This window comes from Helicoverpa armigera, chromosome 25 (assembly GCF_030705265.1).
Source record: "Helicoverpa armigera isolate CAAS_96S chromosome 25, ASM3070526v1, whole genome shotgun sequence".
Taxonomy (NCBI): Eukaryota; Metazoa; Arthropoda; class Insecta; order Lepidoptera; family Noctuidae; genus Helicoverpa; species Helicoverpa armigera.
The window spans coordinates 7,050,183-7,075,142 of record NC_087144.1 but is presented as its reverse complement, the minus strand read 5'-3'; the positions used below and the strand labels follow the sequence as shown (position 1 = coordinate 7,075,142).

Genomic DNA, 24,960 nt, shown 5'->3' with positions numbered 1-24,960 from the left:
ATTGCTGTTACATAGGAACGTTACCAGGCGTTTTGAAAATGATACTGTTACCAAATCTGTACAAGCTTATACAGCGGTAACTTTAATTTCAACTATATGGACAATTATAAGTCTGCTAAGACTATAATAAACTCAGAAGTGAAACAATAATTTTAGTAAAACTTGTTGGTTAAAATAAATAAAATCAAGACATATTTCTTGGCACTGATGATGATACATTTTAAGAAAGTTTTTAGAAGTTACAGATACCTGAAAATTTATGAGATATTGATCTTTGGTATTCTTACACAATATACTGTAAATAAAGCATTGCGTCTCATGATTTGTTATTCTTATACCCGTTTACAATTATAGTCTACACGTAAATTCAATTTTCGGATCAAAGCAAGTAAAAGTCTCGGTCTCGTGATAAAAGTTTATTTACACAAGAGATCCACGCTAATGGATCGTCATGAATGAATGAAATAGTCCAATCGATTTCACAGTAAGATAATTAGCTTTTATTTTATTGCATAAATGCCGCTCTCTAAATTATGATGCCGTATATCAGAATTTCATGATCAAACAGCGATTTTGATCGTGGATGCAAAGTCAATAATATTGTATATGAAGTAAACTTTAAATATTGGTTTTCCGTGGCGGTTTATTTCCAGTATCCACAGTTTTCGATAAGGCAGTCGCTGTGACGCGGCGACGAGCGCAAGTCGTTTCGTGTGTTAACAGTGTGACTCATTTCAAATACCTTTACGGTTTGGGGAAGTTATTAAAAAAATATTCCTTGACATTGTATTTGACGTTGACAGGTAACCTAATTTAGTAATTTGTAATCTTGACAAAAAATATTGATTTATTACGTTCATTATTCTATGCGGCATGTTATCTTTTATAACTTAGTTTAATAATGTGATGGGTACTCGAGATTATGTGTAATATAAGTTTTCAATCGATAATAGAAGTAATATTTTGTGGTGTGTTATTGTAAAGTTTGTGGCTGCATTGTTTTTATCGGTAAAAAGGTAATGTTTATGTTATGTTTATGACGTAAATCTCGTTTCAATATGATTTTGAGATAATCTTTCACAACATATTTTCCATTTCACTTTGTAACTTTTGTTAAATGACCTGTAAAATATTATTTTATTTTTGTCCTCTCGTTTTTTTTTTTATTTTTCGTCGTGAGGTCGTAGGCAATGACATTGCATTTGGAGCCAGGAAAACGTTATAGGCCGTATATGTCCTGACGAATGTAGGAATTATTCTGTAACCTATCTTCCTAGTGTTTCAAGGTAGTGTAGTAATGTGACAAGGTTTTTTTCTTGTCATGTTAATGATGTGTTAAGCAAACAGAATCACATGATTGTATTGGCAACAGGTGCTATTATTATATCACACATTTATAACTGAAAAATGATAGTGTCATCAAGTTTGGTTTGTGAGAAATTGATAAGGAGTTTCACTCCACCAATTTGTTAACAATGTAAATAAAAAAATATTTACAAAAGTGTTTCTAATAATTTGCCCATAGCAAAATCTCAAATCTCCTATTTACAATAACAGTATGCAAATGATTACTTAAACATCTCTATAAACTCATATTTAATTCATAAGTCTAGTTTAAAGCAATTACTTTGTATTTAATTGGGCTGACTGTGTATAAATAGTCTATTTTTATTAATCTACAAAATGTAGAACATTTAACATAAAATTTTATTGCTGTAAAGTTTACACTGAAACTGAAATAAAATATTGAAAAACATAAAAGAGTTCACACTGTTAATAAAATCAAAAGTATACAGTTAATATTTTATATGTAGAAAACATAAACAGGTTTTTCCAAAAGTATAGATATTATATTTTATGAAAATATAAGTTCAATCTCAATTTTCATTTTGATAAATTATTAAAAAAATAATACTGCAAGACTTGCATGGGCAGCGGATGAAACTCTTGGTGGAAGCTAGTCTATACTGATATAATAAACAGGATACATATGTCTGTTTGTTTGTAACCTAAAGGTTTCCCATTCTGATCTACTGAACTAATTTGAAAAGTTTTTCACTGTTGGAAAGCTACATACTTCCCGAGAAACATAGGCTATATTATATTTATTTATTTATTAACAATTAATGTACACACACATAATAAGAAAGAAGACAGGAAAGAAAGAATTTACAAAGGTAATACTTATTTCTAAAGAAATCTCTTCCAGCATACCTTATATTCAGGTATGGGCAGTAGTTCCTACAGGACATGCCTAAAACCGTGTGGAACAGCAAGCTTTTAATACAGCTTATCACACACCCATAGACACCCATATTATTTTTTACTCATGTCTAGAAAGTCATTCCTGATCCTAGTATTTCACTAAGACCAGTACAAAATTCTAACTACAATCCACATTTCAGTATGGGCAACACAAGCAAGAAGCTAGCGGCCAAATGCACACTCCTCACTAAAGATGAGCAGAAGTACTTGGCGACCACGTTCCGGTCGGCCAGCAAGAACTCCGACAAGATCAGGGAGGAGGACCTGATCGTGAGTGGCAAATTAGACGCAGTGTTGCTAGAAGTGTGTTTTCATTTATTATTTTTTTTCGGTTAAGAACCTTTTTGGTTGGTGATGAGATATGATGCATAGATTTGAGCTATGAGATTTGTAGGTGGAGTTGAATTTCATTATTTGAAAAATACTACAATAATTTACAAACCTTTTTTGATTTGTGTCCCTAAACACTCTGAAACATTGCCTACATTTTATCTGGGTACAGGAAGAAGTTCCGCTGTGATGCTGATAAAACCGTGGGAAATGAGGTAGATAATATAAAATAGACCTTATTAAAACTCTTTGATGGGTAATCACTATATATATTAAAAAAAAAAAATATCTATTACTTTGTCAATCTACTATGTTTTATTAGTGTTTATTGAAATCTCATCACCAACCAAATCTGCCATTACATACAAGATTTGGTAAATAAAAAGTTTTCAATTTTCCATTCATTTACTATAGTTAATAGATTCAAGTAATTTTGTAGATTCACCAATGAGCTCAAACAATAAGAAACATTATGACAGAAGTTATGATTTTACCTCCTTGGTAAAAATTGTTGGTTGGCGGGAAATCCATGTCTATGTCTTGTCATTGTTATGTACCTAATATTTTTCTAACAGAATTACTAACCTTTTGTAAACTTGATAATTATGTAGGTTTTAGTTCACAGAACAGAAAGAAAGACTTTCTTATTAACATAAATACTTAGTATGATAGAGAGAGTATAAAATGAGTTTTATTAAATCAAGAAATTCTATGAGACTTTTTTCTTTAAAAAATACGAATTCTAGGGCATTTTGTAGCACTAATGTAACATAGAGGAAACATTTTTTGTTCTTTTTTTAGCATAAAGACTCCGAAAATACTGAACCGAGTAGTTGAGTAGGGGGCAGAAGTTCCCACGGGAGGCGGGTGAAACCGCGGGAAAACAACTACTTGAAAATAATTCTCAAAATTTATGCTTTTTGTGTTCAAAATTTTCACTGAATTCAACAATTTTTCTTGATGTTTTCTTTAATGTATGAGTTCATTGTTTTAAGTAGGTAATTAGCAAGTCATGTAAATGTAACTTGTATGTAGTAACTTTATGTTAAGTTAAAGTATGTCCCATTTTGTTTTCATTTTTAAACCCATGTTTATAATTATTTTTTAATTCTTAGATGCTTCTAGAATTTTTTATGTTGGTGGTGGTTTGAATTTACTTTTAGTAATTTTTTTAGAATATTTTTTACTTAGATATTTTGATTACTTTTTCGTATTTTGATTTTTGAAAACAAGTCGCAACTGTTTTACTATTTTTTCAATGTTTTTTTAAATATTTTTTGCATTGTGCACGTTACTTCCAAGGCCTACCAGAGGGTTGGTGCATCCAAAGAAGTGGCCATTTCAATGTCTGATAAACTCCAAGAATGGATACTCAGTTCCTATTTCTGTGGCTTATTCACCCAGAAGTGTTTGCAACGCGCAATTTTCATTTAAGTACTTATTTTTTAAGCACTGTTTACACCATTTATTTGCTTGTAAAGCACTGTGTGCACAAGATTGTATGCATCTGATATCCGTTTTTTTTATCTTTGATCGTTTCAATCGTGAGATGGTGATTTAGTTTGCCATTTGCGATGCATACCGCGCACTTAAAAGTCCAATGTTCAATTCCACGCCCAAGCGCCCTTAATTACGCGGGTACAAATAAATGATACTTTGATTGATATTTGATTGCAAACTGTTATCGTCTATACATGTGATCACGTACAAGTCGTGCAAAGCACAGGTTACTTCTCTTGCAAAGAAGGAAATAGCGTTAATCGCCACGCTTGCTCAAAGCGGTTTGGCGATTCCAGACTTTTTCCTCAAGACAAGATGATTTCCTTCACCTTTACTCAGTCGTTGGTGTCCAAGATTACTTAGAACCTGCCTTCCTCATTTTCAATTCGCCAACACCTACAACGGGCCAGTCTAATTCAGTTCGTAAACTATGGGGCCATAGACTACGACTTATGATTTGGCCACCTGTCAAAACTGTAATTAGTCTTTAAGAGTAACTAATGTTTATAGATTGTTGATTGTTTGAGCTTAAACGGTTTCTCGGTACCTCGTTACTATTTAGGGAAGTGTTTTCTGCGTTCAGGTCCTTGGATTTATTTATTGAATGCTTTTTGCACATTGTACAATTTCGGACTTAACGCCAAAGAGGTTTTTACCAGTGTTTGGGTGCTAACATGTTTCCAAATAAATGGAGGAATCCTTTAGCTCTAAATCCTGCCGGGGCTATGGAATTATTAGAAACTGCCACCAGGGTCCTGGTACACAAAGGGCTTCAGAATCAACAAAGTTTGACACTGCTGCTCTAACTTACGTACCAATAAAAACTTAATAAGCAAACATTACCCAAACATCTCAAGTAAAATGGCTGATCGTTGAATTTAGGAATGCTAAATGCATATTACGACACAGTACAGTGCATATAATTCGTATCATTTATGCAACGTTTAGATACAGAGAGCGCACAGATGGCTGATGTCATTAATTTATAAGTCAGCCTTACAAATAAACTGATGCGATTTACATCTGATATAGTGAGGAACTATTACTTATCTACATATATCTATACTTCAATGTGTAATAAGAGGAAACATATTTTTGTTTGTACCGAGGCTCCGGAAACTAGTGAACCAATTTGAAAAAAACTTTCACTGTTTGGAAGCTATATTATCCTCAAGTAATATAGGCTATATTTTATCCAGTTAAGGGCGGTAATTTCCACAGGATTCATTTATCGATGTTATATCGAAAATGAGTCAGTTTCATAGGTATTCAGAATTGGTGATAAAAATCTAATAAAGTTGAGATAATATATGTCTACGATATGAGATGTGTCAATAAACAAGACTAGAAGCAAAGATAATTTTATTTTGTTTCCGTTTTACCTACATCTTAGGTACACTCACTATTCCTTCACTCTCATAGCCCGATGGGACGGCAAGACTATAGAGAAATCAGGCGCAGGACCGACATTTACGTGCTCTCCGATGCACGGGTGTATCAATCGCCAATTTCCAGGCTTCGGGCTGCTTTGTGAAAGTTTCTGAAACCCACAAAGCGGTTTCAAACCCGAAACCTCGTGCACAGCAACCGCGCTATGTGACTGCTAGACCATCGAGGCAGACATGCATTTTGCATACTGTAAATATTCAAAGTCAAAATCAAATCATTTACTTAATTTAGGCCTTAACAAGCAGTTATGAACGTAAAAAATATACGTAACTAGCTGTTGCCCGCAACTTCGTCTGCGTGGGCAATATAGAATAGTCAAAATACTACTTATCCCGTAGGTGCATTCTTTCACGTGACAGTATAATTAGGATTAGCACTTAGCAGTCGCATAGATTCATTGATCAAGGTTGTGTTGTGGATGTGACCATCTAATAGCGGTAGGCAGAACTTCTTAACATTTAGAACTAAACATTATTTTGTTCGTTCCATTACGTACTGATAGGTTCAAACTAATACATTTTACATCCTTCATCATCCCTTATTTTATCAACCGTGGGGGTTGAGGTTGAGGTTGGGGTTGAATTACTCAAAATCGTATTTAAGCGAACGTCATCATAAAATTCTGATTCGTCATCAGGATTTCTTCATAAAATCTAAGAAGATGTATACAAACTTTCATCCCCTATTTTATCCCCTTCTTCTTCTTCTTCTTTCTGGTCGTTCCCTCAATGCTGAGGATCGTGACTGTATGTCAATCTTCTCCACTCGGTCCGGTTCTGCGCCATATGTACCGCTCTCTGTATCTGGCCTCCCGTCACCTCTTTGAGGTGGTCCACCCATCTAGCTGGTGCTCTTCCTCTAGCGCGCTTCCCCTCCATTTGTCCGAGAATGATGAGTCTCTCCAGGCTATGCAACGGAGATCGCATTATGTGCCCAAAGAAACTCCGGATCCTTTCCTGGCACGTAGTCAGCAGACGCTTGGCAACCTTCAGCTCTTCGAGGATGGAGACATTGGTCCTCATAGCTGTCCAAGGAATGCGTAGCAGCTTTCTCCAGCACCACATTTCAAAGGCATGGATCTTTTTGCGGTCCTTTTTCTTAAGACACCAAGTCTCCACCCCGTACAGGAAAATAGAGAAGACCAACGTACGAACCAAACGCATCTTAGTTACTCGGCGAATATTACGGTCTTTCCAGATTTTATCGAGGCTAGTCATGGCACTTTTAGCCATCCCGATACGACGTCCGATTTCTTTCTCGCAGTTACCACTGTTAGAGATCAGCGACCCCAAGTATATAAATTCCTCCACTTTCTCATAATCCTTGAGCGCATTTGATGGACTTAAAACTTGAGCTCTGTCCACCGTCATCACTTTGGTCTTAGAGCGGTTTATGTGCAGGCCAAATTCAAGGCTCACTCTTTCTATTCGCTCCAAGACCGCAGCCATCTCGGACTCGCTGGCTGCAAGGATTGTTGTATCATCGGCATATCTTAGGTTCGTGATCTTCGTACCGCCCACCGTGACGCCGCCATCCCAGCCATCAAGCGCCTTCCTCATAATATACTCGCCGTAGAGGTTAAACAGCTTCGGAGAAAGTATGCATCCTTGACGGACCCCTCGTTCTGTATGGAATGTTTCAGATTGTGATTCATCCAATTTCACAAAGCTCGACCCGTCAAGGTACAACCTCTGGACAAGGAAAATAAAATGTGATGGCACGCCCATTTCCGACATTATCCTGAACATGGAATTCCAATTTACGCAGTCAAATGCTTTGGCATAGTCTATAAAGCACAACACAAGAGGTTTATTGAACTCGCGACATTTTTCAATGAGTAGGCGTACATTCAGTATCTGTTCTCGTGTTCCTTTTCCTTGCACAAATCCTGCCTGTTCCGGAGGAATCTGTCTATCAACGTAGGTGGCCAATCTCTTGTTCAAAATCTGCAGCATTATCTTACTAGCGTGGGGCATGAGGGAAATAGTGCGGTAATGTTCGCATTTCTTTGTGGAGCCCTTTTTGTGTAGGGATAGAATTTATCAAAATCCTTTCTTAAGGGTTGCCTACGCCATAGTAGCTTTATGCATGCAAAGTCTCAGTCCGATCGGTTTAAAATTGACAAAGTTTCATACAAACTTTCATCCCCTATTTTATCCCCTTGGGGGTATTGATCAAAATCCTTTTTTAGCGGATGCCTACGTCATAACATCTACCTGCATGCCAAATTTCAGCCCGATCCGTCCAGTGGTTTCAGCTGTGCGTTGATAGATCACTATGTCAGTCAGTCAGTCAGTCACCTTTGAGTTTTATATATTTAGATATAAGTTTGATTATAATTGTCCGTTCCAAAAGTAGCTTCCTTTGGAGTCTACGGGCAAGAAATTCTTTGGTTACTCTTTTTTATGGTATTACAAATTGTATGTGTTGATACATACAAAAATAGTAGTAGCATGCGAAGATCATGTAGAATTGCAAACAAAAAATATGCGAATAAAAGGATAGAATTAAAATGCTACATCATGGTATTCACATGCACAAATCGGATAATCAATATTTAACATACTAAGGATCATTTAGAATCGTATTTCAGTAGTATTTAAGTTTATAACTTCCGTATCGATGGTGAGTGATAATTTATTGGCTGTTCGTTTATGTAGTTTTAAACGAGAGTTTCTTAGTTAATGTTCGGACATTAATACGCGAAGTATTTTCACGTGTGGAGAGAAATATGAATGTGTATTTTGCTTTTAAGAATGTAGTTGGAGTATATCTACGGGATTTTTTTTCTTCTGAAAATATTATGTGTAGAAATAGCCTTTTCCAACTAAATTCTAGTCTGATTTAAGCTTAACCAGATTCAGCTGAGATTTCATTGTTTTATATGTAGTACTTATTGAGAGCATTTCTCAAAATACTGCAAAATATTGTATGTTTTGTGAAATATTTGAACAGTATTTACACAAGCTGGCCACGTTCAGATTTATTTCGCGTTCCTTGTTTATGTTATATTTTATCGATATTTTGGATCTTTTTTCTTTGTAGCATCGAACTGAATGTAACGTGTTTTGTTGCATTTTAAAAACATTTCACGTTGCATGTCGCAAGTTTTTATAGAAGTTCCTGAGTTTAGTGAGCGTTCATATGAACAGTTTGAATTCTAGGTAGATTTAAAAACTCTTTTAGCGTTAGATAGCCCATTTATCGAGGAAGGATATAGTTTACTTTTTATCTGTGTGCGGGAATTACTTCGCTCTGGACGGATGATTGTAAATTATTTTTTACCAAGTTCTTAGTAGATCTCAATTTTTAAATGATAATCTATATCTTCCTACTTGCAAGTTCCTCGATCCAGATACCTGCATCCCAACATCACATAATTTGATATTTTTATAACTAGCAAGCATTCATAAAGTGTGCACAATAGGTGTGGCCAGCAGCCGTCGAATGTTCCAGAAATGATTTATACCTCACTAAACTGGTGTTTACGCGAAACTTTGTTCGAAATAGAAAATGTGGGCCTGTTGTATGAACTTATTTTTGGGAAATACCTGTATGTATGTTTTGGTGAACTGACTGGAAGCCGACCCCAACATAGTTGGGAAAAAGGCTCGGAGGATGATGATGATGTTTTAATGAATGGATTTTTTGATTCGGTTGACTTTAGAGATTACTGTTCTTGTCTTATATCTTTGCGGTTATGAAGCTATTTGACTGGAACTGTGCCTTCCCTTTGCCGTATTGGTGGCCATTTGGTCACAAATATAGAGTTGAAAAGTTGTGTGTATTTGATTGAAAGCAGTAGTTTCAAGAAGTGATTTAAAACAAATCTTTTTATTTAAAGCCTATTTATTGTTTGTTACAAAATGCGGATGAAACATGGCAGAAGTTAAGATCGAAGCAGAATCCTAAAATGGTTGAGCAAACGTTAGCTTTTCCACACTCCACTAAGTTTGGCACTAACTATAGCTATGTTCACAACATCAAAAACTGAAATCCGTCTAGTTGAAATAGAAATAATTTGTGAATACAAATCACTGTTTACTAACACACCGACCTAATATCTTGAAAGCGGGCGCTGAAAACGTTGAAACTGAATAAAACCGATTGTGTATTATACACACAAACAAACGTATCCGTAATATGAATGGACATTCCATCTCGGCTTTCGTGAAATGAATTCAAGGTTAGCACTGAATTATCTGGCTAATTTGATTGTTGGGATGAAAGAAGTCTGAGTTCTGATCAGGATTTTTCCTGCAAGCCTAGCTTTTTATATTCTACCTCTATTCATAGGCCCCATATTTTTGGTTGAAATATTTTCATTAATTTCTAACAGTCAAATAGCAGAAAATGCGCGACTAGTTAGCGCTAGTTTGCATGGGGTCTCGGGTTCGACTTCCAGATCGGGTTGAAATCACTTTGGCTCGTTTTAATGAAATTTTCGCAAAAAAGAACAGTTTGGAAGCTGGTGGTGATACCCCAGTGTCATTTAAAGCACGTTAATGTCGGTCCCATGCCTGATCTCACTCCGGTCGTGTCGGATTGAGTGCACCTAATGTGTGTGTGAGCACGATTTTTAGGTAATCAGCAATCGTTACATAGGTAAAATGAAAGCCCATCCATTCAGGCATTTTATTAGTATTTACTTTTGGTCCTTTATAAGGCGTACTCCTCAACAATTTAATTCACATCCAACACATATCAGCCTAACCAAAACCAGTGGCAAAGCTGCAATATTTAGACATAACTCCTAAATGTTTATTCAAACAGGCTTGTTTGTAGGGCGGTCGTGACGTCACGCGTGTTTGTCCGTCCATACAGTTTATTGCCAAAGTCTGGGGGCGCGGTGTTTGACGTCTGTTTGCCGTATTGATTCCCTTTTTTTGTAGCTTCTTGTAGTTTCAAGGTTTCTTTGTTTTACTTAGGGATAGTACTGCTACTATTTGATGTCTTTTTTTCAATTTTGATGCAACTGAGTACGAAAGTTATATGAGGAGCGACTGCTTATCTGAGCTCCTCCACCCGGTTTCTTGGGCCACGTCAAAATAAGACTGGTTGTCAGCCTTTCTGGTTTCTGCCTGCCCGTGACGACGATGATGTTTAATTCATTCATTTAATTACATTCATTTAATGACAGTCTGGATCCAACAATTTGCACCAACGTGCTTTTCGACACATTGAGGAACTCAAGATGGTTATCCATCCACGGAATGACCGTGTCAAGGGTGGCTGAACCTTATGATCGATTGATCCACCTTATTGCTTAGCCACGAGCTTCTGTATTTTCAAAATGAAACCGCTACATTCAGACAGCGAGCCCAACATAGTTGGGAAAAGGCTCGGGAGAAGATGACGTACAGAAACGAACACAATTTCGGTTTGCACATGCTAAACAGAAATTAAAAAAAAAACTGACAGAACAATATCAACTTTTCTTTTATCGCAAACAAAATGCGTGTTCATCGTGAAAATGATTTTTCTGTCCGATTTATGAGTGTAATGCCTGGACTATATTAATATAGCGTCCGATGCAAGTACAATGTACAATCAGCCAGTCATTTTTATTATTAGCTTCATTTCTCTCGCTTGGATTATACAAAGAACATAATGTAGGCAGGTAGATTAGTACTTTGAATAGCGGCGTTTTATAATTTGATTTGTAAAATTATAAACTGCAATGCAAATGTATGAAAAACAAATTTTTCGTAAAAAATGTTTTTTTTTTTTTATGATGGCTGGAGATTACCTCTAAATTGTAGGATAAAAGATAAAATCAGCTGCCCGAATTGGGCAAAAAGACACACACTCCTTTTACTGCAATAAAAGCTATACAAATATTATAAACCTGAAGAGGTACTTTAAAGGCTGTCATTGAACATCCTTGGCAGACGTTACGGGTAGTCAGAAGCCAGTAAGTCTGACACCAGTCTAACCAAGGGGTATTGGGTTGCCCGGGTAACTGGGTTGAGGAGGTCAGACAGGCAGTCACTCTTTGTAAAGCACTGGTACTCAGCTGAATCCGGTTAGACTGGAAGCCGACCGCAACATAGTTGGGAAAAAGACTCGGAGGATGACGAAGAGGTACTTTAAAGCGTTAAACTCATGATCTAGTAGTCCGATTCCAAAAAATATTTCATAGATAGATCGCCTATTCATCGAGGAAGGCTATTGTCATTTATTCGGGTGCGTGAAATATGTAGTTCCCACAGTTCCCAGTTAAACGCTATCTAACGGAAAAAATATCGTCATACTGCTTCTACTACAGTGGCTATTTAGTAATTGTAATTACGTTAATAGAAATAGCCGCTGCGGCTTAATTAATGGCCGGTGTGATCTCTATCGGCGATTAGGCTAATCAGCTAGGCGTAGCCTTTTTAGTTTTTATTGCTACAGAAAACCTTTAGCTAGGTTCTGTAAAATAAAGTCCTACCTCGCTTCTGTATGTTTAGTCGCGATAAATTCGAAAAATACTCAAACTATGTTATTTTTTGTGAAGCTTTTTTAGTGATCTTTTGATAATTATTAAAGTTAATGTATTTAGTAGGTACTAAATTTCTTTGTACAGATATAGGTAAACCGTGGTTTAAGAACCACACGTCTTAAGGCCCGAAAAAACGCCTATCACCGTCTCCCTAAATCTGTCATTCAAATCGCTTCAACCGTTTCACCGTCAAAGCTTAACAAATGAACATATCCCCATTCCTTTTTACGTAAAACAATATGTACTTACCTATGTTTTTTTTCACAAAATATACCCAAGATTTTTACACAAATCGGTCCGCAACAGAAGTTGTTTAGAGGTTGTTACGATATATCTGGACATCCAGACACGGGTCGACCTCCCACATTGCACGTCACGCGTGTTTATACCACGAACAATGCTGGAATCTGTAGGAGTTTGTTGGGCTATGAAAACAGCGGGTTGGGTAGAGGAGCGTTTACCAATGAGTCATAGTAACGTCACACAAAAATGTGTAAATTTTTAAATGATAACCTATCCGTTATTATTCTACAATAAATTATTTATGATTTTTATTTATTTATTAGTAAAGGCTGTATTTTAATATCTTTGGCAGTCGTTATGGGGAGTCGGGAGCGAGTAAGTCTGACGCCAGTCTTGCCGAGGGGTATTGGGTTGCCCGAGTTGAGTTGGTTGAGTCGAGGAGGTTAGACATGCAGTCGCCCCTTGTAAAACACTGGTACTCAGCTGCATCCGGTTAGATTGGAAGCCGAATATGACATAGTTGGGAAAAGGCTCAGCAGATGACCGAGTTGATTGATTTATGCCTATAATATTAGAAAAAAAAAGAAAGAAACCTAGCTTCTAAAAACTGTGGAACAAAACCGTGTTGTTTAATAATTCGGTTAAAACCTATTTGCAGTAACATATTGGCTTTAATCACTTGACGCTACATTACTGCCTGTTAATTATTCAACACATAAAAACCTACAACCGTATCGTTCATTCAAAAGCGATTTTACGAGCGGCGAGCGTGTTTAACCGCCGATTCTTCTTCTTCTTTCGTGTCGATGACATATCTTATAGTGAGACTACACTTTGTCAGCCCAATACGTCGCCACAGCGAGAGCACGGCCGGATGCGCTCATGAGGTCCTCCCGCGAGCAAGTTTCAGGGCACAGTGGACATGCGATGAGGTGGGTCTGCACAGCAGCCCCGCTAGGTCCGCCCCGCCCGCGAAAATGCCGATTTCGTGGCCTCAATTCTAAACAATAGTTAGTAAAGCCATATACACTGTGCAGAGTACAGTTCTTGATGGAAACCATGCCTCACCATAAATATTGGAGGCCGACCTTAAATATTGAGAGGAAAAAATATAACGAGTATCTATGGCTGCCTGATTGATAGGTTTATTATTGAACAGAACCTCTTTTGTTTGTGGACTTAACGAGGCTAGTATTTTTGGTGTTGCATGATGAAAAAAAAATAGTAAAAAGAAAATTAAGGGAATGAGTTGCCTCGAGACATTTTATTTCACGGTAAACGCTGCTATACTTATGTATTTAAATTATTAGTTGATTACTACTTATTTTCGAGATTTTGCATCTAATGGATATTTTATCCTAGGTGCAGGAAATGGTATAACAAGGACATCCTCCAGCGGGGTCTATATATGTCTGCCTGATCGCGATAAAACTCAAAAACTGCTTCATGGATTTTCATGTATTTAACGTAATATAAATATATAAAGAATTTTCATGTATTTAATGAAAAATTGAACGAAAAATCTGCAATACGCCACTGAAGCTAACATTCCAATTCTACTATGTTACAGTAAAACCTATTTTCTACTCTGAAATAGTTTTTGGTAATTAGCTGTTTTACGCAGTATCGAGGAAAACGTGCCTTTCCATAGAAACTATTTGAAGAATCTTGTTTATATTTGTTATAATTTTGCAGCAGTGAGTGATTCGCACCTGGTTTCTTAAAAATGTACTCGCAAATTAATAGCTTGGATTTATAGTTGTTTTTCAGTTGTAGCTAATTTGGAAGATGGAGTTCAGTCGTGTTGTATAAAATAACTTATAGTGGTCACGTGAAGAATTGCGAGTTTTAGGAAAGTTTAGGACCAATATCTTTGTTGTTATGGCTGTCATATTGACAACCAGCAGATCCTGGCATTAACGACTACTATGACTTTGATAAAAATCATGCCTTAAAAAATCGTGCTCATCATTTAATTGAGGTGCAAATAACAAGTATAAATAAAACTGTTTGGTTTAATAATTTGACGCGAAGTTTGGGTTCCCAAATTGTAAATTGTTTTGTACAAAAAAAAAGTCGTGTAGCAACACTTTTTGTTTGTAGTTGCTAAACCGTTAGATACAGGCCTTGGTCCAGTTTTCTTCAAACTGCAATTAAAAGTTTTATAATAAACTATTTCATTATTGTACGAACGTTAGTTTGTTCAATTAACCTCCTATTTTCAATTTTGAAAACAACCTTTTCCAGAACTTTTCCTGCAGAATAAAATGTACACGTACCTATTTACGGTTTACATTTCCTGCAGTTTTTTTTCATTATTCTTAGGACCTCTAAACCTTTTGTACGCACAGGACCACGATGAGAAAGAAGGCGGATTGGGTATTTCAGACCCCAGCCCAGGAAATCCCAGGTTTTCTCAAGACGTTTTCCTTCCTCATTATTCAATAGTTAGTGTCCAAGATATACTTTTAAAGAACATACAGATCTGAAAAGTTACATTGGTACTCGGCTGATATGGAATCGAATCCGCAGTTGTACTTGATCAGGTTTTGTAGGGTGAAATTCATTCGGGAACTCATATAGGCCACCAACGAACACCATATTTACATTGACTTTCATGCCCAAAAAATGCAATAACGAACCAATTGTTATTTTCTACTTTATTATGTTCGCAGAGATATTGGGGTCCACAAATCGACCCCCGCTTGGCACAATACCTGACGAACTTTCTGTTCGGCTCGGGGGCTGACAAGGCTGCTTCTTGCGACTTCAACAGATTTGCTGAACTCTACGTTTTTAATGTAAGAGGTGGGTTTTAGTTTTAGATTTATCTATCACCCTTTGCATATCCCCTTTTTTATTTTTAGCCAAGGTATAACAAGAACTAAGCATCAGTATAATTCCACTGGGACATCTTATCCTAGGTGTAAGGAACATACCAAAATCTGATACTACGTGAAATGATCTCAAAAACTGCTTCACGGATTTTCATGTTGTTTTCAGCACTATAATTCCACTATAAAAACTTTCCCGGCTGTCATTGAACATCCTTGGCAGTCGTTACGGGTAGTCAGAAGCCAGTAAGTCTGACACCAGTCTAACCAAAGGGTATCGGGTTGCCCGGGTAACTGGGCTGAGGAGGTCAGATAGGCAGTCGCTTCTTGTAAAGCACTGGTACTCAGCTGAATCCGGTTAGTCTGGAAGCCGACCACAACATAGATTGGGAAAAAGGCTCAGAAGATGAATTCTACCATGAAAACTGTCTTGAAAAAAAAGTTTATTTTTTAATTGTTTTAAAGAGTATTCATCACTTTTTGAGAAAGACGATTTGCTTAAATTATCCCCTTCTTGCCTTCGGTACGTTAAAGTTGTCAGTCCTGCGCCTGATCTCTCTCCGGTCGTGTCGGAATGCCGTCCCATCGAGCTATGAGAGTGAAGGAATAGTGAGTGCACCTGTGTCTGCGCAAATGCTTGTGCACTATAATATCCTGCGCAGTTGGCTCACTGAGGAATTCGGAAGAAATTAATGTTATTTTTTTGATAATTTTCAGGTACTGCAGACGAAAGAATGATGGTTGCCTACAACAGTCTCGGTATGGACTACAACGATTCTACGGAGTTGCCTTACCAATTGTTAAGAGAGGTATGATTCAGAATTATCAAAATACTAGCTCCCGCCCGCGGCTTTGTCCGCGTGGTGTGTTTATGAAAAGTAGCCTATGTGTTAATACAGAGTATCATCTGTCTACATACCAAATTTCAATTAAATCGTTCCAGCTATTTTTGCGTCAAAGAATCACAAATATAGGTACCTACATCCGTACATTCTTACAAACATTTAGACGACATTTATAATGTTAGTGGGATAGTAGGATTATAACATAAGTTAATAAAGTTAAAGGCCATAGATATAAGGTTATAGAACCTTATATAATATGAGATTATAAAAGCTACATGCATTTAATACACTTATTACAAGCATTTAAAAAACGTGCGGGTCCAGCGACTCGCGCATGTACCAAAGCAAAATACCCACCCGCGTGCTCTTGTCACTTGCGCATGTTAACTTGCTCCAGCTACATGCACCGTGTAGACGCACCCTTACTTACTACAAAATTCCTTAAAAACTTTATATTTGATTGTCCTACAGTACTGCGAAAGTATAGCATCGACATACATCAAAATGGTGAAAGCTCAGCCCTCAGGACGCGCCAAGACGTGGATAGAGAAAGGCTTCAAGAGCCGCGCGTCCCACGTGCAGGCGCTAGGCGAGGCGATAGCTGCCAGCGTGTCTAGCGATGCCGACGTCGCTATCAACGCTTGTAATGCCAAGCAGCTTAATAAATGGTAAGATTCCTTATTTATTAGCTTCTACCAGCTGTTTTACCAGTGGAAACTTCAGGAATCCGGATAAAAAGTATAGGCTTATTGATTCAAATTGATTCTAGATTGTAAAATGTACCACCTGTATAACATATGGAATGCTAATAGAGAATTAAGTAAAGAATATACATTGCCAGCGTGGCAATGCTTTTTTTTTATACATAATTTTCATTTTACATCTTCTTTTTTCATAAAATCCTCGTGTCACAATGTTAGCTTATTCCTACGAAAAGGCTTTCCAAATATATGCATATTCAATAGGTCTGAGAATCGGCTACTGATTATTTTTCATACCCCTAAATGACTAGTAATTACTTAGAAATAATCTATATGGTAAAACGGCGTTTGCCGGGTCAGGTAGTAATTTATAAAAAATATATTTTTTATATATTTGTACAATAAATATGACCCCAACATAGTTTGGGAAAAAGGCTCGGAGGATGATGACAATAAATATGATATGATTTATGGTTTAATCTTATATTACAGGCTACAATCCAACACTCTACTACGTAAGATGACGGACGCGGTGTTCGTGCACCTGTACGGCGTGCAGGGCCACGACGCGCACAGTCACAGTCACGTGCACGTCGCGCACCCGGAACCCACGCTCATTCCGCTGCCGCAAGGTAAATACATCGTACCACAAAAACTTTTAAACATTACAATATGTACATGAAATTGATATCTACTCGATGTGAATCCTGCATGCATACTTAGACAGTCTAGTAAACACTACTTCTAAATTAAGTGTTCAACAGGTGTTTATGTTTTGGTATCAGAGCTGTAGTATTCTAACTTTCACAAAGCAGCCCGGTGAGTATATCTTGGACAGCAATAACTGTGTTTCGGAGGACACGTTAAACTGTAGGTCCCGGCTGTCATTGAACATCCTTAGCAGTCGTTACGGGTAGTCAGAATTGTGTTGTCTGATCCGAGCCGATGCGAATGATAATAACACCCTTATCATGTAGATATAAAGGCTTCAAGGCTAAATTTCATTTACTTAAATAAAATGTAGTACAAGAGTTGGTACTAGAGTGCTTGAAAAATTCCGCAGTTCTAAAAGAGTATGCAAATATTATAATGTCTATAAAATGGCGCCTAAATGTTTCCCTTAGGGTCAATTCACACTGAAGGAGCAGCGGCCGGCAGCGGCCGGCAGCGGCCGAAATTGCAAGGGATTGAGCGCGAGCGCGGCGGGCCGCGCGGCGCCGCATCGCGCCGCGCTCTTACATTTTCCGTGCTCTTACGGCCGCTGCCGGCCGCTGCTCTTTCAGTGGGAATTGACCCTTATAATAAAACTCATTTCTTATGTAACTTTTTTTTGTGTCATTAAGGATTGGAAGCGATGCCCGACTACCCTGCCTTCATAGACCTGTCTCACATCGTATGGCTGAACAACCACATCCCGGCGAAACATCAGAACAGGTGGCGGTTCCTCTTCTCGTCGCACATACACGGCGAGTCCTTCTCTACTATGACAGGTAAGATATGTCACTGGCTGGGCAATAATATGTAGTAGCTCGTAGTTTAGATGGATGGGCAATAGTCCAGTGTTGGGCAATAGTCAATCGCTGGGCAATAGTCCAGTGCCGGGCAATATTCCACTGCCGGGCAATTATATAGTCCAATGCTGGGCAATAGTCCAATGCTGGGCAATTGTCCAGTGTTGGGCAATATTCTACTGCTGGGCAATAGTCCACTGCTAGGAAATAGTCCAGTGCTGGCCACAGTGTGTTTCTGAACAACCACATCCCGGCGAAACATCAGAACAGGTGGCGGTTCCTCTTCTCGTCGCACATACACGGGGAGTCCTTCTCTACTATGACAGGTAAGCTACGTTATAAGCTGGGTAATAGTCCAATGCTGGGCAATAGTCTACTGCTGGGCAATAGTCCAGTGCTGGGCAATATTCCAGTGCTGGGTTGTAGTCCAGTGCTGGTTAATATTCTACTGCTGGGTTAGTCCAGTGCTGGGCAATAGTCCAGTGCTGGGCAATATTTCAATGCTGGGCAATATTCCAGTGCTGGGCAATATTCCAGTGCTGGCTAATAGTCCAGTGCTGGGCAATATTTCAATGCTGGGCAATATTTCAATGCTGGGCAATATTCCAGTGCTGGGCAATATTCCAGTGCTGGGCAATATTCCAGTGCTGGGCAATAGTCCAGTGCTAGGCTGTAGGCTACTGTTGGAAATTAGTCTACTGGTAGTAGTCCACTGCAGGGCAATAGGCCACTGCTGGGCAATAGCCCACTTGAATGTTCCAATGCTGGGATTGACTATTGAGTCAACTGCTGTCCTACAGCCCACTGCTGGGAAACATCCCACTATTGTTTGTCCTACACTTTACGTTCTAACCATTACAGGCCGCATCCAATCCGAGGGTGCCTCCCTTCTCATTATCGAAGACAACGCGGGCTACATATTCGGAGGCTACGCCCCCGTGTCCTGGTCTCTGGGGCCCAACTTCGTGGGCAATGAGGACTCGTTCCTCTTCACCCTGGCTCCCAAGATGAGGGTCTACCCGGCTTCTAACTATAACAACCATTTCCAGTATATGAATCATCATACCAAGACTTTGCCTAATGGATTGGTGAGTGAAAGTCACTTGTTTCTTGTAATACTCACTGTGCTTTTTGAAACTCTTAAGGTACGTTTTGAATTCTTGCTGCAGGTTGCAAAACGTACCTTTACTTGTCATGCAAGCGCTGTACATATATACTTATATTCTGCACATAGCGTGACGAATTGAATGATGGATGTTTGACAAAAAGCAGCACTCATCATATATAAAAAAGTAAATAAGACGCTAGTCATGTATTGTCATCAGAACTCAGAGAGCGTGTGCAAAATTTCATCCTAATCGAAGACCGGGAAGGTGGTCAAATTAAGGTTCCAAGATTTTCTTACATACATACATAGTTACAAGTGAAGCTAAATTAAGCGTGTTAAAAAGTCTGTACCTGAACAATTGTTACCTGAATAACTACTTCTTAGCGAAAAATCTGTTTCTAGACCAAGATATATTGTTAGTCTGTAATTCTCCTGATCAGTATTTTTTTCATCGTCATCGAAATTTTTAAATATCCCCAGCTAATGGGCGGTCAATTCAACTTCGGTGCTATCTGGGTGAACGGCGACCCGTTCGGCGAGGGCTCCTCCGCCGAGTCCTGCAGCACCTACCGCGGCTACAAGCGCCTCAGCAAGGAGCCCAACTTCCGCATCAAGAGCCTGGAGGTCTGGGCGGTAGGGGAGAAACCCATGTTTAAGAAGGAGTCTGTAAGTATTGCTAGAAATAGAAATAGTTTATTAGCATATAATATATGTTACAAATATGGTGGAACTATGACTTGGAGAACAAAATGATGAATGGAGATGTTTTAACAACTTTTGCTCTGCCGCTCTATATTTCTTGTGTTTGCGTGTGTAGAATATATTTCCCAAAAGTGTTAAACAATAATCTCCCATCTCCGATGTAATATAACGATTAAGTAGGATAAAAATAATAGTCGTCTTCCCCTATATTATAATGCATCCCTGACCATTTTTTCTTTATTTGCCTAATCACACATCCCTATCCCACTCCTAACCCCCATCCCTCTCCCCAGATGCGATCAATGTTGAGCAGTAGAAGCAGTGTGCTAGAAACTCGACAAAGCGACAGATCTTTCCTAGCTCTATGCGGCAAGAACACCAAAAGAAGCGAAGGTTTTAGAGCTACGGAACCACCAAAGTGACCTACAAAGTCTATGGTCACATAGAACTTAAAAACCTACGGGATTTTTTGATTTTTTTTTGAAGACTCCAGCTATTTGTGTCAACGTCACACAAAAATGTGTTGTCAACTAGCCAAAAGTGAAACAGACTAAAAGTGACAATTTTTAAATAATAACCTATCCGTTATTATTCTATATTATTCTTAAATAAATTATTTATGTTTTTTTTTCTTCATTTATTTATTGAAAAGCGCTGTCATTGAAGGTCTTTGGCAGTCGTTACGGATAGAAGCTAGTAAGTCTGATACCAGTCTTACCAAGGGGTATCGGGTTGCCCGGGTAATTGGGTCGAGGAGATGAGATAGGCAGTCGCTCCTTGTAAAGCACTGGTACTCAGCTGCATACGGTTTGACTGGAAGCCGACCCCAACATAGTTGGGAAAAGGCTAGCTTTTCTATACAATTTAGCTTAAGAATACAGTGTTATACAGTCACCAATTACAGGATAACCAGCATTAACAAAAATAAATGTTAGGGACTTGAAAAATAATATCATTTAAGCTGTAACTGCGTTCAATTCAAAGGTTAGCTCAATGAATTATTCTGTAAATATAATTGTGATTAGGTATTTAGATAATTTTTCATATTTAGACATTGGGTAGAGAAAAAATAAACGGTAGATTTTGTTTACTAAAGATATAGAGAAAGTACGATATTAATAATTACGTATTTAGGAGTATATTTCCATATTATATATTTTTCATTTGTAGGTCATTTCTTCCCCATTTCATATCGAACATAATTACCTTTGTCAATATAATCTACATGTATCTACATAGTTTGTAGTGGTATTTTTTATCTATCCCTCATATGAATAGGCACGGATAAAAGTTAAACTAAGGAATAAGAAAGGAATAACCATATATTTTCATCAGTTTTAACTAAGATTAACTTTACTCCGTGTTTATTATGAAAAGGGTACATGTTCTAGTGTGTAGTGTATAGGAAACAATTACATAAAATAAATATTTTAACATATAATTAAATTTAATTTCCAGGATGAACGCGACGTAAGCGTGCTAGACGTGAATCCAGAAGCTAAGGCTATTCTAGACATGGCAGGCCGCACGAGACACAGCGAAGGCATCCGTGAACCACCACCCTTATAATGTAAATATATATGTAGCTAGCTTTATTTCCGTCTGTCTGTAATCAGCACTAATTTATTTTGTCTGAAGTCTGAATTTTCGAATAAAATCAATTTTATTTCGAATAATCGACTTTATTCAAAACATAAGTGTTTTTCACATAAACTCACATTTATATACTTTACTCAAAAATTACTGTTTTCAGAATTTGTAAGATAAACTTATAATTTGTAACTGCAGAAAGTATATTATTTGTATTTATTGAAACACACTTTATGCGAAATTGACTCGGAATTTGTTTTGAATAAATTCGATTATTATTACTACAAATATAGTTACCAATAATAAAATCCTAAATTGCCCTTTCGAAGTTACGTTTAGACTTTACATACAAAAATGAATGTCAAAAATCGATTGAAATCGTCAACTTGATACCAATTTAGATTTATATCAGTCACTATGTAAGATAGACTTTATACAAACAATATAATAAATCAAGTCGCTATTTAGAGTAAAATTTTTGAAGTCAAGCATATTCTATATCTTTACCTTTTGAAAAAGATTGAAATCATTTCTAAATACCTTTTTTGAAAATGACAGATATAAAAATAGCATGACATATTAAATTCTTTGTAAAGATAGTAACTTATTGACTTAAATAATTCCTATTTATTCCATAGGTTGTTATCATTGAATCGAGTTTTCTAAATAGCATTTTTCCTTCCAGTTCTAGTTTTGTCAAATAACGTTGTTTTTCTGAAGTAAGCCGTTTTATGTCCTCTCAGCCGATTCTCGTATTGTCTATATAGAATCTTTCACAAAGCAGCCCGGAGCCTTTAAGTTGTTGATTGGTACACTCACTCATCGGAGAGCACGTAAATGTCGGTCCTGCGCCTGATCTCTCTCCGGTCGTGTCGGATTGCCGTCCCATCGGGCTATGAGAGTGAAGGAATAGTGAGTGCACCTGTGTCTGCGCAAATGCTTGTGCTCTATAATATGTCCTGCGCAGTTGGCTAATCTCCTTACATAAGAACAGCCGCCGTAGCCGATAATCGGCTAGGAGCACATCATCATCATCATCAGTTACTTCGGACAAGCAAAGTTATTTGACGAGATATATAAACTACTATTATCGTCCTTAGTTCTAAATCGTCCAATCTACAATAATAAAGTCTGTATGTGAATCGCACAATTTTGTATTTTAATACCTTGATATAAGGTTTATAATGAAATGTATGATCTTATTGTATCGATGTTTATTTGGCTAGCTTTTGTCTGTGGATTTGCTTGATTTCTTTTGTTTGGTAAGTGAATCTGTTATGGGTGAAGTCCGGTGATGTTACAGATTATTAAAAATACTGATATTTTCTAAATTTTTGACAGGATTTTTGCTACTGTACTTGGATACAAAGAAAAAGAAACTATTTGGTAATTATGATAAAATCGATTGATTCACCATCAATTCAATTGATAACCAATTGAATATTTTAATATATAAGTAAGAAAGCTTAATTTCCGATTTATATTATATTCAATTCAGTAATTTATATTACCTATGCCTATAGATCAACTAAAATATACAGTATGGTGTTTTTTGTGTATGTATACTTATCGGACTTTGCCCATAAAAAATGATCTGTTATACATATAGTATATCTAAATATATAAGTAATATATAAATATAAAGCGTATATATATCAGCAATAAAAAGTGCATTTAATTACTAGTGAGGTGCCTTTGTATGTGTGTCTGTTCATTGTAGCTTTTATTAGTTAAGTGTGGATTGCAATAACCGATCCATCGATTGTTTTTGATTAAAGATTGTAATTTTACATGAGCTTCATATAGATTGTGTAAAATTTCAATATTAGATCGGAAAACAATGGATGGATTGGGAATTGTGATTCGCAGTAAGTCGGTCACAGAAGTATTGTCATCTCTTACTAACTAGGAATGTGAGAAGGATATGGGTGGTTAACTTTTAATGTATCCGTAATTTAAATGTAATTTACAGTGACATAATATATTAAGTTATTTAAGATGAATGCTTCGACTAGTAGCGGAAAATTCAAAAAAAATGTTTTTTTTTTTTTAATATTTTATCTTAGTTAACATTCGATATGAGACGTGATCTCATTGACCGCGGTAATACTATACAAGTTGAAGATTCACCTTAAGTAAATTGACATCTAAGCATAAGAGATTGTTAGATTGATAACTTAGTTATGTCACCGTAACTTCGTTAAAATGCTGTAAAGAAATGGATGTGATCCTGAAATGCTATTAAAATATTGTGACCGACAAAAAGCATTCTAAATATTTGTAGGCATTAGCTATAGTTGTATATTTGCCGATGCATAACTTAAAGCCGCGTTTCCACTAAGCAACAATAGTCGCGCAACATGTTGCCCAACAAGTTGCCCAACATATTTAAAAACAGCACACAGGAACTTTTGTCTTCTTTCGTGTTGCTCCAAATGTTGCTTATTGGGAACTCAGATTTAGGTTTCAAAATATGTCGTATGTACACAGGCTGTTGTTTTTTTTATACTATGTTAAAATGAGATCGTGGTGCTTGAAAGCCGAGTTGGAATAAAAACAGCCTGTATATCAATATAGTTAGTTTCAAATTGTCTCATTCATCATACTAGTCATTGCTGTGAGTTTTTATTTACATAACATAATAAAATATACATTATTCGCTTATAATAAGTTAGTAAATTATAATTATCCACATTATTTATTGATAAAAAAGAGCTTAATTTACTAGCAAACGTCAATCATAATTATAAAATAATTAAATTATATACAGTGAAAGAGCTTTGTTCAGGCAATCTAAAATTTTATATTTCTGTAATCTGGGAGGCTAACAAAAAAGCAGGTTCCTAGTCCAAAAATATATAAGTATGTATGGTTGTTCAATATATCGAAATGAAATCGAAAACAAACCTAAGTGTCAACGTAGAAAGTGCCAAAACACTATGTCATATATTTTATTCAATTCTGCACTGTATTGCTAGTGCTATAAGAGTCATTATCAGTTAAATAGTTTCGGACATTAAATTACGCGACGTAATGATCATTTTGTGAAAGTATTTATTCCAATTTTATTGTATGCTATGAGATTTTTGAGCCAGAACTATGTTATGCAGTCTAAAAGCCTTATTACTGAGTGTTAAGAGCGATATTTGTCTGTCTTTCTGTCATATTTTTAAGGCAATGGCAAAACAGATATAAAAATCATAATTTTAAGAACTGTTTTCTGCAAAACGTAGTTCTGAAAGCTGATGCTTATTTTATGTACTTTTATGAATAAGTTGTACAAATTGTATTTATTTATTTAATTTTTAGCTGTAATAAAAACATTATATTAAAACAGTTTTGTGTTTTCCATCCAACTTGACCTTGCCGACATCTGCCTAGGTCTAGCCTATTCCTAA

The 24,960-nt window shown here is 36.9% G+C and overlaps 1 protein-coding gene across 6 annotated transcripts; it reads left to right on the top strand.

The window, feature by feature from the left end:
• The first annotated feature begins 628 nt into the window (after positions 1-628).
• LOC110382916 (MTOR-associated protein MEAK7) lies at positions 629-24,747 on the top strand. Of its 6 annotated transcripts, none has more exons than XM_064041479.1 (10): positions 629-803; positions 2,406-2,535; positions 14,947-15,079; positions 15,823-15,914; positions 16,422-16,618; positions 17,144-17,283; positions 17,995-18,141; positions 19,024-19,250; positions 19,751-19,936; positions 20,266-20,504. In XM_064041479.1, exons 2-10 carry the CDS (start codon positions 2,407-2,409, stop codon positions 20,392-20,394), a joined length of 1,380 nt encoding a protein of 459 aa, XP_063897549.1. In that variant the 5' UTR covers positions 629-803; position 2,406; the 3' UTR covers positions 20,395-20,504. The 6 variants fall into 6 exon arrangements, with proteins under 6 accessions (XP_063897549.1, XP_063897546.1, XP_063897548.1 ...); XM_064041476.1 differs by having other exon boundaries at positions 639-803; positions 2,406-2,568; positions 20,266-20,498; XM_064041478.1 differs by lacking the exon at positions 20,266-20,504 and adding an exon at positions 21,431-24,747 and having other exon boundaries at positions 643-803; positions 2,406-2,568.
• Positions 24,748-24,960: the final 213 nt, after the last annotated feature.